The sequence below is a fragment of the Colletotrichum karsti genome, assembly GCF_011947395.1.
Source record: "Colletotrichum karsti strain CkLH20 chromosome Unknown Scaffold53, whole genome shotgun sequence".
Taxonomy (NCBI): domain Eukaryota; kingdom Fungi; phylum Ascomycota; class Sordariomycetes; order Glomerellales; family Glomerellaceae; genus Colletotrichum; species Colletotrichum karsti.
The window spans coordinates 306,932-321,308 of record NW_024065953.1 but is presented as its reverse complement, the minus strand read 5'-3'; the positions used below and the strand labels follow the sequence as shown (position 1 = coordinate 321,308).

General features: G+C 54.6%; 2 protein-coding genes across 2 annotated transcripts; one reads left to right on the top strand and one right to left on the bottom strand.

Annotated features, from left to right (window-relative positions):
• Positions 1-2,820: 2,820 nt before the first annotated feature.
• Positions 2,821-4,181, bottom strand: CkaCkLH20_12039 (uncharacterized protein; the record flags this gene model as incomplete). The annotated part of the gene is made up of 2 exons (XM_038894753.1): positions 2,821-3,079; positions 3,133-4,181. 2 exons carry the CDS (start codon positions 4,179-4,181, stop codon positions 2,821-2,823), a joined length of 1,308 nt encoding a protein of 435 aa, XP_038740010.1.
• Positions 4,182-11,846: 7,665 nt separating this feature from the next.
• CkaCkLH20_12038 (DNA repair helicase rad15) lies at positions 11,847-14,185 on the top strand (the record flags this gene model as incomplete). Its single annotated transcript, XM_038894752.1, has 4 exons — positions 11,847-12,125; positions 12,177-12,293; positions 12,346-12,774; positions 12,827-14,185. 4 exons carry the CDS (start codon positions 11,847-11,849, stop codon positions 14,183-14,185), a joined length of 2,184 nt encoding a protein of 727 aa, XP_038740009.1.
• Positions 14,186-14,377: the final 192 nt, after the last annotated feature.

Below are 14,377 nucleotides of genomic sequence, written 5' to 3'. Positions count from 1 at the left end.
CACGACGTGCGTCTATTCTCGAGTCTCGGCCACGGCATAGGCAAAGCTGCCGAGGATCTTTTGGGCGGACAGGAGAGTCTTGGACGCCCGAATCATTGTTGATCATTACCAAACGCACGCGCGGGGTGCGTGGTTCGGCGTGCCCGGCGGATGCAGAGACGGGCGGCTGTAGCCCGGCGCCGATCATCAGGGCCGCGGACCGCCAAGTGAGTGGCCAAAGGGAGGGGTGGGGGGGGATATTGCAACAATAGATGACGCATCTGCAGCCTTTCCGATGGGAAGGTTACATGGCGGGCAGACGTACTCAACCCGGCATATCGGTGCAGTGCATGCAGCTGCGCCCCAGCCCTACCAGGCAGCGTGGCCGAGAGACATTCGAAGATAGGACGGGTGGGTGTTCGCCAAAGGCGGGGGGGGGGGGGGGACGTGACTTCGTTGACACGCCCGGCGTGAAGGGGCGCGGGTGCGCCAATAAGGTGGAGATGCTTCTGAGCCGGCCAACCGTAGCAACCTTGGAAATCTACGCCGAGTTGCCACGATCAAAAGATGCCAAGAAATATCAATGGCGAAAAGAGTGCGACGCTGCCGCGTTTGGGAGCAATAGACGGACGGATACGATGCCATGTCGAGGGCTGTGATGCCCGAGGATGCACCGAAGGAGGGAGAGACAGTGCCCGTCCGTCAGATATTTATGACAGGATGCAGGTGAAGCGGGGATGATTCTACGTCGTGTTATTGTACGTCGAGGTTTCGATCCCCCCCGTATGCCTTGATTATCAGCGATGCTTAGGGGACGGGGGCGCCTCCCGTCGTCTCGGGGATCATCCAGATCGATAATTACCGATCAGCCCATCTCAACACCCAACCAAGGTAGTAGGTATGTATCCTGACCGCTGTAAGTGGTGATTCGTCTGGAGATGCACGTCCAAATGGGTTGCAGAGTCGCAGCGAAGGAAGCGGGCAGCAACCGTACCTCGGGTTGGAAAGATAATTTTAGACGTGCAACAACCAAGGTAGTTGCTACAATCATTAGCTACAAGGCAAGGCAAGGCAAGGCAAGCAAGCAAGCCTAAGCCCTACAACTTCACAAAAAGAACCTGCACAAGTCATCCAATACCTACCAATACATCCATCACATCAGGTGTTGCGCCCGTCCGCCCGCCCTGCTAACCGACTCGGGCAATTTGTTGGCTTCAAACCAATGAAAAACCAAGACTCGTTGCTCTCAGCTGTGAGATGGAGCAATCAACAAGCAACCTAAGCACAAGCGCCGGACGACAAGGTCTGAAGACTCTGACAGAGACAGCCAATTACATTTCAATTACAACCTATTCAACGTTGGACACAACACTCGCTACCATGACTCGGACCGGGATTCAATGATGCCTGCCTCCTCAGCTTGTTGAAAATCTCATCTGTTGACAACACGGGGTTGAGGTTCTGGTCTGTCTGTCGCAATGCCCGTCGTGTCGGGTGCCTCATTCCTGTGCCATTGACGTATTGACGACTTACTTGCCAGATCAAGGCAACTCGTCAGAATGATTCGGCCGGTCGGTCGCTTGCCGGTCTAAGTAGGTATGCAAAGTACTTATCACCGGGGCGGGAGACATGAAGGTCTTAGTGCACTTGTTGGTGCAGCGTCGCATTGCACCCGGCTACCACACCCCACGGGGCGGGGGGCAAAAGCGGCAAATAAAAAAAAAAAAAAAAAAAAAAAAGACTCGAACCACTGGACTCTGCTTGTTGTTGGCTCGCTCGGTTTTTGGCCCTCGTAGAGGCCCACCCAGCGCCCAGGCCAGCACGGGTACCTTGGCAATCCTGGAAGTTCTGTACATATCCATTCTCACTTGCAGTACCCGTTGCCTTTACGAGGTAGGTAGCGCCTCGTCCATGAAGCCCACGGCGCTTCAAATCCGTGAACCGGCCTACCTACCTACCTACCTGCCTACCTACGCTGTCACCGCCTCTGGTGGACTGACTGCATGAGCTCTCTCTACCTTCCTTACCTACCTTACCTACGATCCCACATGTCTTGTCAAGTGCTTCCAGCCGAGCGACTTCTGACTTCCTTCGTTCACACAATGTTGACGCATCCGCTACAACGATGCGAAGCCGCGGACATAAGACGCAGGTCAGCGTCGTGACACTGCAACCTGCCTGGCGCTTGCCGTGCCAATCGCTTCCCTGCTTGCCTTACCGTCTGACCTACCTTTCTTTACCTTCCTTCAGGTACCTTACCAACTTCATACCTAGTAACAATCGATTTGCTGGTATTCGAATTGTGTTGGTAGCCCTATCAGATCGTTGCGTTATGTGTTAATATGTGTCTGCGGGCTGCAGGTGTAGGTTGCCTTACGCCTCTTATCCCGCAATTTGCGAACTGAGCCAAGTCAGCCTTCCGAGCGGGTTGTCGTAGTTGTGATTCACTCTCCCGAGTGGCCTCCCTTCGCTTCATCATCCTTCGGATCCTGATTGGTTTTGTCGGCGTGAAGCTTCCGGAAAGCACGTGATACAGTATTGCAGGCATGAAACTCGTGTCTTGGTATTCGGACTCAGCCGATTGCATTCCGCCATCGAGCGTCATCCGGGGTCGCATCTCAATGCTCCAACGCCAACAGCAAGGTATCTACTAGAGAAACATGCGCGAAAACAAAATAATCATAGAAACGGTGCCGCGCCGCGCCGTCATACCGAACCCGCCCCAACCTTTCCTCCCTACCTGCCCAGGTAGTTAATAATACAAACATGGGGTCGGTATAGATCATACCCCGTCATGTGCAGAATGTCCCGCGTCTCTGGCAGCCACCTTGGCTTTTCCCATTACCGTGGCCAGTGGTCGCTTTGTGCACCTTCACTCGTGCCCGACATGACGCTCCTGCTCCTGCTCACCGAGGTCGCCGGGTGCAATAAACCGCTGCCACTCCCCATAGGCATCGTGATCGGCGGTAGTGTACCGTGTCCCATGGGATGCATAGGTCCTCCCATGTTGCGGTTGAGAGCACCCATTCCCTCGTAACCATCGACGCGCAGGTCACAGGTGCCGACGTCAAAACGCTTGGAGCACCCGTCACCCATGTGCCTGGAAAACAATGTCAGCCCGGGTTCTCTTGTCGTCTGCCCACCCGGACTTACCTTCTCAGTGTGTCTTTGCGAGCAAATAGACGGCCGCAGTAGTCACATTTGTGGTTGCGCTCCTTCATGTGCACGCTCTGGTTGTGTCTCTGGAGGTCCGTCTTTCGTACAAACTTCTTGTTGCAGTCCGTAACTGGGCAAGGGAAAGGATATTCCCTCTTCTCGTCGTGCGTCTCCATGTGCGCCTTGTAGTTGTAACTGCGACTGAATAGCTTGCCACAGCCCTTGATTTCGCATTGGTAGTTGGCGTCTTCGGCGGTCGTCATCTTGCGCTGTGCCTTCTTCGGCCGATTCTGCTTCAAGTAGTCACCGCGTTTCGAGCCGTGGCCGGAAGAGCCCGCGTCTCCCAACGGGGAGTGATTGTAGTAACTTTCAGCGTCCAGCTCGGATTTGGACCACGCCGGAGAATGAGGGTCGGGTAGATAGTTTTGATGCGAACTTGGGTACTGGCTGGGCTCTGCGAGGTATGGCGCCTGCATCGAGCGTGGCGAGGGGTACTGGGAGACGTCGATTCCCGAGCCATAGTCGCCGGGGTTTTCCACCTTGATCCGGGGGCCCAGGTGTCCCGCAGAAGGACCGCCTGTGACGTACGAAAAGGAGCTCCTCGACGATGACGGCGCGGGTGAACGCCCGGAGGCATCTGCGAGTGGATGCGGCTGGCCTCCGACTGAAGACGAGTGCATGGGCGGCGGTGGCGGGTATGCCTCTGATCCGTAAGATGGCATGGGAGGGTCGTACTCGGCGAATGGGTCGTACTCTGATGACAGGACGTTCGGAATAGACAATGAAGAAGACGATGGCGCCATTTCGTTGGCAGACACCCAGCCTGTAGTTGCTGCGGAATCTAGAGGCGGCAAAGAAGAATCGGCATCGGCATCGGCAGCCTCACCAAGAGAGCACAGCTGACCGGCGGCGTACAGAGAAGCAAGCTTGTACTGCTGGGTTGCGAGATCCGGGGAAGGATAATCCAGAGACGACCTTTCCGAAGGGCAATAGGTGTGAGTTGGAGACGCCGGCGACCTTGTCAATGATGGTGGTGTTAGGTCCATGACTGGCGTGGCCACAGCCCTTTTTGTTGGTCTTCCTTTATTCCCTATTCTCCCCCCGGACTCTGTGTTGGACGCAAAAGTTCGCTTTATATGCCAACAGGGCGTTGGAACAAGACGCAATCAGGCCGTGAGGGGGGTGGAGGGTGCCCTGTTGGGACTCGTTGGAGGGATGCGTGTGAGTGGGAGGAGTGTGTGGATAAGATACCTAGATCAGGGACTGCGTATCTGATTGGCAACCTTGCCCAGGAAGGCTGAAAGAGCAGGACGTAAGATGGGGAACGGGATACTTATAAAGATTGCTTCCAGAAATGGTGAGAGGGGCAACACAAGGCAGCAGAGGCAGAGGCAGAGGCAGAGGCAGATGGCAAGGGGGGCTAGCTGGAGCTGTACCTCACTTTACCCTATGGTGGAATATAAAGACGAAGCAAAAGGGCAAGGCACCTCAGGGAGTGTGTGAGTGAAGCTAGGTAAAGTATACGGAAGACGGGAAGACAGGCCCTGTTTGCCTAGATCCAATTTGAGTGGATAAGGTGACTGGCTACCTTAAGACGATGACTTGGATCGTCGCTTGCCGGGTTTATGGACGGAGCGGGAGAAGAAGGCAGACCGAGTGAGTATACGTGCTGCATTGTCCGAGGCAGACTCGAGTAATTCTTATACAACCCCGAGTAGACAGGTGCCTGTCTATTTCCGACTGATGATGCTCGCGCAAGTGCAGTCGTATGCGTAGTGAGATTGTACGTAGGTTGTTAAGTTTAGCACGGCTAAGATTTGAGGCACCAGGCAGTGTCTGTACTGGCGACTGGATATCCGGGGGCGATGGGCACGAGATGCACGTCTGTATGCCAGACGGGAGAGGGGGAGGGAGAGGAGGGAGAGGGAGAGGGAATGCAAGCGAAAGCAACGTCCGGGTGGAGACGCCAAATCAGAATATTGATAGAAACAAGCAACACATGGTAAGAATGAGAGGCAGGCAAATGTGACTGAGAGCAAAAACATGGGTGAAGGGCGGATGCGGTTGGCGACCAGCACCGCACCAGCAGCGTACCGGTATCCGTACTCTGGACTCTGGACGAATACAGATGGCGCGGTGGAGTTGGACACTTGCTTCGAAGGCCCAAGGGGAGAGCGAAGCGTCAGGTTGGTACCATGCGTGTCTATCCTGCTGGAGCTGTTTGTGGTGGTTGGACCGTCCCGTGAAGGATTCAACCAGCCCAGGATGGGTGACATTGGGGGCCGCGCGAGACGTGGAGGAGGAGGCAGGTGGAGGAGGAGACAGGCAGAGAAGAGGAGGGTGGGGGGTGTGTGAGAGAGAAAGGCGGAAAAGGACAGAATAATGCTCAAGGAACCAACATGGAACCGACACTCGAGGGTCCTTCGTGATTAGGTAGGTAGCGGATGGTATTTTTCGCGTCAGACGCTGCTTCACGGTCCATCCAGTGCATCGCATTCCACTCAATGTATAGACTCGAGAGGCTGTCGAGTGAGAGACGGTTGTGTTGTAGTTGACAAGAGCAAAAACGCAAGGAGACGGACAAGCAGCCGGCTCTCTCTCTCTCTCTCTCTCTCTCTCTCTCTCTCTCTCTCTCTCTCTTTTGTGTTGCGTTGCGTTGCGGTCGGTCACCCACCCCCTGGCTCTGGAGTCTGGCCGGGCGTGTTGTTGGTGGTGGCTCTAACCAAGTTTGGAGAGTGCAAAAACAGCTCGTGGTACGATAAATGCTTGCACCAACGCAACCGAAGCACATTTCACTGTTGGTTCCGTACAAGATGAGTGGACAGTCCAACAACTTGGGAATAAAAGAGGGCCTTGCCTAGAGACTAGACTAGGATAGTGAGCATATTCGCACACACGCCGCACCTCAGTCAGTAAGGCCCTGGCTCAGGGCTGTGAGTGTGACTCTCTGGACTCTGGAGTCTGAGTGTGCCCTTGGCCGGTGACCGGCATCATGTATGTATGCCAGGGGTCGTCGAGTAAGCATCTCGGGGTCGAGAGACTGGCTGATATGGGAGAGGAAGAACAAGTCGCAAGCAACGGAGGCCCGCGGGACAGAGTGGCGGGGTTGGGGATGCATGGAGGGACATTGGATGATGCTGTAATTACTAAAAGGTAAGGTAGGAGGTAGGTAGGTAGGTAGGCGGGAAATGCGACAATGACAGCAGACGAGAACAATGGAATGACAGAGCTCTGACTGTACCTTTGCAGGTACCTCAGGTAGGTGGGGATGCAGGTAACGACGGGAGTAGGAAGGGAAAGGACGAGTCAACGAGCCAGAAGGAGAGTACCTTAGAACGTGGAAGAAGGGAAGAAAAGACGGCGAAGGGTAAGAAAAAAAAAAACCATCAAGAAAAAACAACAGGTCAACTTCTGTTGGTAGTTGGAATAACGACAGCCAACCGTTTAATTAAGAATCGCCGGGGAGAGCCACCGGCACCCAGACCAAGACCGCGACCCAGAGTCCCAGACCGGACAATGGCCGTGCTTTAGTGGGGAAATATCGATCGATTGAGCCACATCGGCCGCGAGGCGTCCAATGGAAACACTGAAAGGGGACCCATTCCACTTCGCAGCAATACCATCGGTGAAGGTACGTTCTGCTTACCTTGAGGTACCTGTCCTCCCTCCATGGCTGAAAGATAGGTACGTACCTGTTGCCATCCTTGAGGTGCCTGTGCCTAAGATACCTAGGTAGGGATACCTACCTACGATACCTCAACACAGCGACGAGAGCGGCGCTGAATTGCTGAAATGACAGCGGGCACATTACCTACCTAAAAAACCTAGCGTCCCGTCTCTGAAGTCTGTATCAACCCTCCACTGTCAGACGAATACCCACCTTACCTTAAGTTGCCGCAACTATGTAAGATAAGGTAGGTATGCTCGGCGTCGGATACCGCTTGGGCACCTTGGTAGGGCACTCCTCCCCGCCCCGGCAGGAATTGGGAGCCGTTGCGCTCACCCGTCGGCCGTTTCTTAGCGTTCCATTGGCATTGGAGTTTGTGTTGGTGTTGAGATATGTGGCATCGCCGTCTGTCAGCACCAACGTAACTATGGATTCCCTCGCCTGTTCTCGAGGTACCTAGGTAGCTACACGGTACGAAAACTGAAGTAAGGTAGCTGTGTAGGCATACCTTACGCACACGGAAGTGCCAAATGTCACTGGGCGTTCCGGCCGTTGCGACTCAGGGCCGCCTCGTGGCGGGCCGCTATTTTAAGCTCTGAACTACCTACCTTACCTCAACGTAAAGGTAAGGTACTCCGCGGAGCACCGTACATGGAGCAGAACGAATCCGAGTTTTCAATGCTTCCATTGACCATGGAATGTGTCCATATGACTTGAACGACTCAACTTGTAAAGGATGGAAAACAGCTAGAAAACTTGAGCTTGTCTGGGAAAGGCGAAAGTCACTGGACCTCGTAGTAGAACTCGCTTCGCCATTTGCCTACCTTACAGGTGCCTACCTAGTTAGGTAGAGCACCTGCAGTCATCTGTTACCTGCTTAGGTACTCATCGTAAATTTCATCCCTCTCTATCCCATCCCATTGCCCACCAACCACTTCCCCGCGCTCTTCTTGCACGCCGTCAACTTCATGTTGCCCATGGCCATGGCATGGGATGCTCCCGTCGCGACAAACGGTGTTGGCAAGCACCCGAATCGCCGGGCAAAATGTGGGGTCTGTTTTGCTCTTCCTCCTCCTCGCCGCTCGTGACCGAGGAAGACGAATGACCAAACTTGGTCTCATTCCTGTCTTTGGGACTGCTCATGAAACGTGGTACCCATCTGGCCTCAGCCTCACGACGCCATCGCGTCTCGAGTGCCGGAGTTGGTATACTTCCCTGCAGAGTAAGCAATAGACATGCGGATACGATACACTCTTGCCTGGCCAGTCCTCATTGCCAGGGGCCCGATGTTGATGTTGCGTGCCGTAAGGTATGTTGGGTAGTCTTGCTCTGACCCATCCGTATCCGTACGTACACTGGCTGGCCACCTTGACACTTTTCATGTCCGGAAGGATCAAGAAGAGCCGGCTTGACCAGCAGTGGATGACTATTTTCGGACCCAGCCAGCTGCAAGCCGGGGAGAAGCGCCGTCCGAGTTGCTTGAGAAAGGTAGATTCCGTGTCGTCATGATCGTATGGGGCGACCTTCCCACAATTGTGAAGACTTCCTGATCGAGGTCCTTGGGGGAGTCGCCGCATGATAGCGGCACAGCGAACGCGGTTCCTGGTGACAGGAAGGCCCACGGGCCCGGGCCAGGGCCCGGGCCAGGATACCTTACAGCATCAAATTTCTCTCCACCTTTCCTTCGCCGTCCTCTCTTCATCGCGGCCATCCGGACGAACCTCTGCCTGCAACACGGCCATCATAAAACAAATAAGAGCGTCGCCGGCATCAGGACCCGTTCAACTGATGGAAACTTCGTTTGCAGACCCAGCATTATCCCCGATGCGTCTGGACTGGCCTCCTTCTCCCATCAACAGTCGCCAATGCGTCGGTCTAGAAGCAGGACGGTCTTGCTGGGGCTTCGGACTACGAGGTGGGCTTATCCTCGAACTCAGCCTGGCCGAGAGACCCTTACTGCGAAGCTGCAACGTACCTTGGTCTTAGTGGAAGACAAGCAATGGGAATCATGTGATGGGCGGCCGCAGTGACCACCTACTCATCTTCAGCTTACGACCCTGTCTTGACCTTAAAATCATCCTAGACCGTCGGTCCGCGAGCAATTTGTCCGACCGCTTCCTAGTGTTGCAGCGTATGCTGTTTGCTCGCAGCACCTGGGATTTCGGCAACCTAAGCTGCCAAACCCGCCCTCATTTGCCTGCCATGTCATCAAGTTGTAGCCGCAGCTGTCTTCAACACAGGCAAACAGGTGCGGATATTCGTAAACGTCTCCGCCGATAAGTAGCACGCAAGTGTCTGCGGCTAGATCACAACGGACCCGACCTTAGTTCTGACCTGCATGATTCCGCCTCCTTTCCCCAGTGAGCCCAGCTGGTGGCGAGGACATTGGCCGCGGCCCTGCCCGTGTGCCCGCAAACTCTCACGCTCAATACATAGTACATAGCTTCAACTCGTCCGGCTCACCTCGACTTGGTCGAGACGCACTCAAGTCCAAATTAAACTCGCCCTACGAGACCCTGCGATGTGCCATCCCAAACAGCCTCCAATCTCTGTCTGCTCAGTAAAATGTTACCTAGGTACCTCTGACGGCACGCTACTGCAAGGTGGACGCAGAAGACACGAGCACATCCCTGTATTCGGTTCGGTTCCCTGGGAGCCGGAGCAAGGGTACCACGAAGCGAGAGCACAGTCGGGCGTAGCTTGCGCCATGGTGGGTGTTGCAAAAAGGGACTTTGGTCAAGTCACGATAATGTAGGATACCCTGTCGCCGCTTCAAGATCTCATTTGAGTCCCGACATCCAACCGTCCAGAGTCGTTCGGCCTATCCCTTGCGAAGAATTCCATTCACCTCGTCTTCATCCCGTCACGCCAGGCCCCAGGCAGTATCCGTATGAGGCTTGCCATCTTGTCAAGACGGTGAGTGCACTCACCAGACCAACATGTCTCCTGGTCCGTTGCTGTCAATCGCTGGGGAGCACCGATCCTGAACCTCATAAAGCTCAAATGTCGCCACGAGCTGATTGGCTGCTCTGTGCTGTAGACTGTCCCCGCTGGGTTTTGCAGGCTTCCGTAGTTACACGGCGACCAGCCTCAATCAGACGTTTACACTTGGGACGTGATTGGCATTTAACTCGGGAAAGCCTCGGAGCCAGGTATGTGATGGAAAGGGTCTGAGGAGACAAACCGCGACATGGGTGAGCAGCTTCGGGTGATTCCTGACTCTCGATGGTCAAAGAGGTAAGCTCGACCCCTCAAGCTTATCCATCCGACGCTGCCTCATCTCACCTCACACTTCCTTGTGAAGCATAGCGAGGGCGTCTTTGTCTTAAGTTCATCAATCCTCTGACGAAATCATCTTCTGGCTGGCAGAGTAGTTGACAAGTCGTTTCCGATCCATCTCCGCCATTAGCGGGGGGGCGCTCTTTGACCCCAGATGGAATGATATCCTTGCAGAGCATCTCCGGCAAGCACTGGCCTGCTGCGCGAAAGAGATGCAACATGCAGTAAGTAATCGGACAAGGGCAGAAATCCAATCATTGTGTAAGATCGATTGCTGCGTAGCTCTTTGTGAACGTCAAAGGGTCTTTACTATGTGTCTAAAATGGGGACAATGTTGTCCACAGGAGTTCCGATGAGATATATCCGGTAGAGACTTCCCATGTTGCGCCTCGACGTTCGAAACAAGAGCTCGGGCTGAAGGCGGCTAGACGCTAGCTATGCTGTGCCGGCGGATAGGCGTGTAAATCTCCGCGCTGTCAATAGAGATAGCTTGATGTGGTCTGCCAAAGACCCTCGGCGTAGATCGGCGCAACAAACCATCCAACCGACATGGCAGGGCGGACGAAGAAGCCCGTCACTCCCATTGCATCTGCCGGTGTGGGAGACGGGTGTCCCGGTGTCCCGGACAAAACTGGATATCCATCACTTCCATAGGTAGGTTGTCCTCCATCTTCCATTAGCAGATTTCTGTGGACCTGTGGCTGAGGCACCGCAATGGGTCCCGTCGTGAGGCGGGGTGGTCAGGTCGGGTCGGTGAGGCACACCACGTGACCCGGACCGCGTCGGATTCCACGTCACGGGCATGCAGTCACGTGGACCCGCGACTTCTTGGCTGAGTGGGAACGCGGGTCCTGCCGGAGTTTGCCAGCTGTCAAGCTCGACCTCTCCCCCCCCCCGGGCGCTTGCCTCACGTCACCGAGTCTCGAATTTTAGGCATGCTGAACACAGCGCGCGTTCACGTTCGTCGGCATCCTGTCTCCAGTCATCACGCGCAAGGCTGGCGGCTTTGGCTAAAGAAGATAGAACACAACCCCGCCGGCGACACTGAACAGGTGCCCAGGAAAACTTGCGCTGCTTCTTGCAGAACTGATTTCTCGGATTTCTCCTCCGCCCGCCCACTCACTCACTCACTCTCACTCACTCGCTCACACCGGACCACCCATCCACCAAAGTCCATCGCCAAATCAACGGCACCTTCCCGCTTCAGACAGTGCACTAGGAACAGTCGTCTCCCGCGTCTGCTTCGCCTCAGACTATCTAGCATTGCTGTTGACGTCCTCATACCGGTTTTGTCGGCTGGGAAGCTGCCCGGAACCTCTTTGCTGCCAAAATGAAGTTCTTCATCGAGTGAGCCTTGACTTTTTCGCGACGGAAACTCGGGCGGCACAGCTGACGTCCGCAGTGACTTGCCAATTCTTTTCCCGTACCCGAGGATATATCCAGAACAATATGCGTGAGTGGTCGCCTTAGGAACTTCTGGGTTGGATGAATCACTAACCACCTGCCGCCGACATTAGTTACATGTGCGATCTCAAAAGTTTGTTGCCTTGATATACTCTCGTATGCATCGGACGTCTTGCTGACAAACCAATCCTGCTACGCAGAAACCCTGGATGCAGGCGGCCACTGCGTTCTGGAGATGCCTTCGGGAACAGGAAAGACGGTATCGTTGCTCTCACTCATTGTAGCGTACCAGCAACATAACCCAGAGCACCGCAAACTCATCTACTGCTCACGTATGCGGAAACCCTCCTCATAACGACTTATGACCCCCCTCTCACCGCTCACAGGAACCATGTCTGAGATTGAGAAAGCTCTTGCCGAGCTCAAGGCCCTCATGAAATACAGAGCCCAGGAACTGGGCGAGGAAGAGGAATTCAGAGGGCTCGGCCTGACAAGTCGCAAGAACCTGTGTCTTCACCCCTCGGTTAAGCAGGAGAAGAGTGGCGCCATTGTTGACGCGCGCTGCCGAAGCCTCACGGCCGGTTTCGTGAAGGAAAAAAAGGAACGCGGAGAGAATGTCGACTTATGTGTCTACCACGACGTAAGTACCCAGTCCCCAGGGGCTGCCTCGTTGCATTTTTGACACTCGCAGAATTTGGACCTTCTCGAGCCGCACAACCTGATCCCCAACGGAGTATGGACATTCGACGGCCTCCTGAAATATGGCGAGCAGCACAAGCAGTGCCCGTACTTCACCGCAAGACGCATGGTGAGACTCGAGATAAAGAAGGCGTTGGCACCGTGATACTAAAGCGGGATAGATGCAATTTTGCAACGTCATCATCTACTCATATCACTACCTCCTCGACCCGAAAATCGCCGAGAGAGTATCCAAAGAACTCTCCAAAGATTGCATCGTCGTCTTTGATGAAGCGCACAACATCGATAACGTTTGTATCGAATCGCTCAGCACTGACATCACGGAGGACTCCTTGCGGAGGGCAACTAGAGGCGCACAAAATCTGGAAAAGAAGATATCAGAGATGCGGGACACCGACCAGGAACAGTTGCAGAACGAATATCAAAAGCTCGTCGAAGGACTGCGAGATGCCGACGAAGCGCGACAAGAAGACGCGTTCATGGCAAACCCGGCCCTGCCGGATGATCTGCTCAAAGAAGCAGTGCCAGGCAACATCAGAAGAGCGGAGCACTTCGTAGCATTTCTCAAGAGGTTCATTGAGTATTTGAAGGTCGGTGGGTCTTTGCTGGGTTCAGGCTTCTGATATGCTGACAGTGGTACAGACGCGGATGAAAGTCAGACACACGATTTCAGAGACGCCCCCATCTTTCCTCGCGCATCTGAGAGAGTACACTTTCATCGAGAAGAAGCCCTTGCGATTCTGCGCTGAAAGATTGACGTCGCTGGTGAGGACGCTCGAGCTGACCAACATCGAAGACTATCAGCCATTGCAAGAGGTGGCCACATTCGCAACCCTAGTGGCAACATACGAGAAGGGCTTCCTTCTCATTCTAGAGCCCTTCGAATCGGAGACAGCCGAAGTGCCCAACCCGGTTCTTCATTTCACCTGCCTAGATGCTGCCATCGCGATTCGACCCGTCTTTGACAGGTTCAGCTCCGTCATCATCACCTCAGGGACCATCTCGCCGTTGGAGATGTACCCCAAGATGCTCGGCTTCTCGACAGTGGTACAGGAATCGTACAGTATGACGCTGGCGAGAAGATCCTTCTTGCCCATGATTGTAACCCGCGGAAGCGACCAAGCCTCCGTATCGACGAGTTTCCAGGTCAGAAACGAGCCAAGTGTAGTGCGCAACTACGGCACTCTCCTCACTGAATTCGCCAAAATCACTCCCGACGGCATGGTTGTCTTCTTCCCCTCCTATCTCTACATGGAGTCCATCATCAGCATGTGGCAAGGAATGAACATCCTTGAAGAAGTCTGGAAGTACAAACTCATCCTCGTAGAGACGCCCGACGCCCAAGAGACTTCGCTGGCCCTGGAGACGTACCGAACAGCCTGCTGCAATGGTCGCGGCGCCGTGCTCCTCTGTGTCGCCCGAGGCAAGGTCTCGGAGGGCATCGATTTCGACCACCAATACGGCAGAACTGTGCTGTGCATAGGAGTACCGTTCCAGTACACGGAATCTCGGATCCTCAAGGCGAGACTCGAATTTTTGCGCGAGACCTACCGCATCCGCGAGAACGACTTCCTCTCCTTCGACGCCATGCGGCACGCCGCCCAGTGCCTTGGTCGCGTTCTGAGAGGCAAGGATGACTACGGAATCATGGTGCTGGCCGACCGCAGATTCCAGAAGAAACGAGCACAGCTGCCCAAGTGGATCAACCAAGGTCTGCTCGACGCCGATTCCAATCTGAGTACGGACATGGCCGTCAGTAGCGCTCGTCGCTTCCTCAAGCAAATGGCTCAGCCGTTCCGGGCTAAGGACCAGGAAGGTGTAAGCACGTGGAGCTACGACGACTTGATGAAGCACAAGGAGAAAATGGATCTAGAGAGAATCCAAGAGCTCGAGAATGCAGGTGTGAATGGTGCAGACGGGTATGGAGTTGATGGAGGCGACGACTACGGCATGAATGATGATCTCGACCAAGACCTGATGGAGATTGACGACGGGTTCTGATGTCCGCCCAGAGTCTAGATCAGGGTTGTGGTCTCGGGCGGTCGAATGGCGGCCAAGCGATTAAGGTTACGGACGCTGCTTGGACGAGGCGGGAAAAGGACCACGTAAATTAAATCGTTCACTTATGAAGAAGGCCACTCGATCAATTTCTTCTTAAAACAAAAAAACTCAACGCAGACTCGTCCGACGATA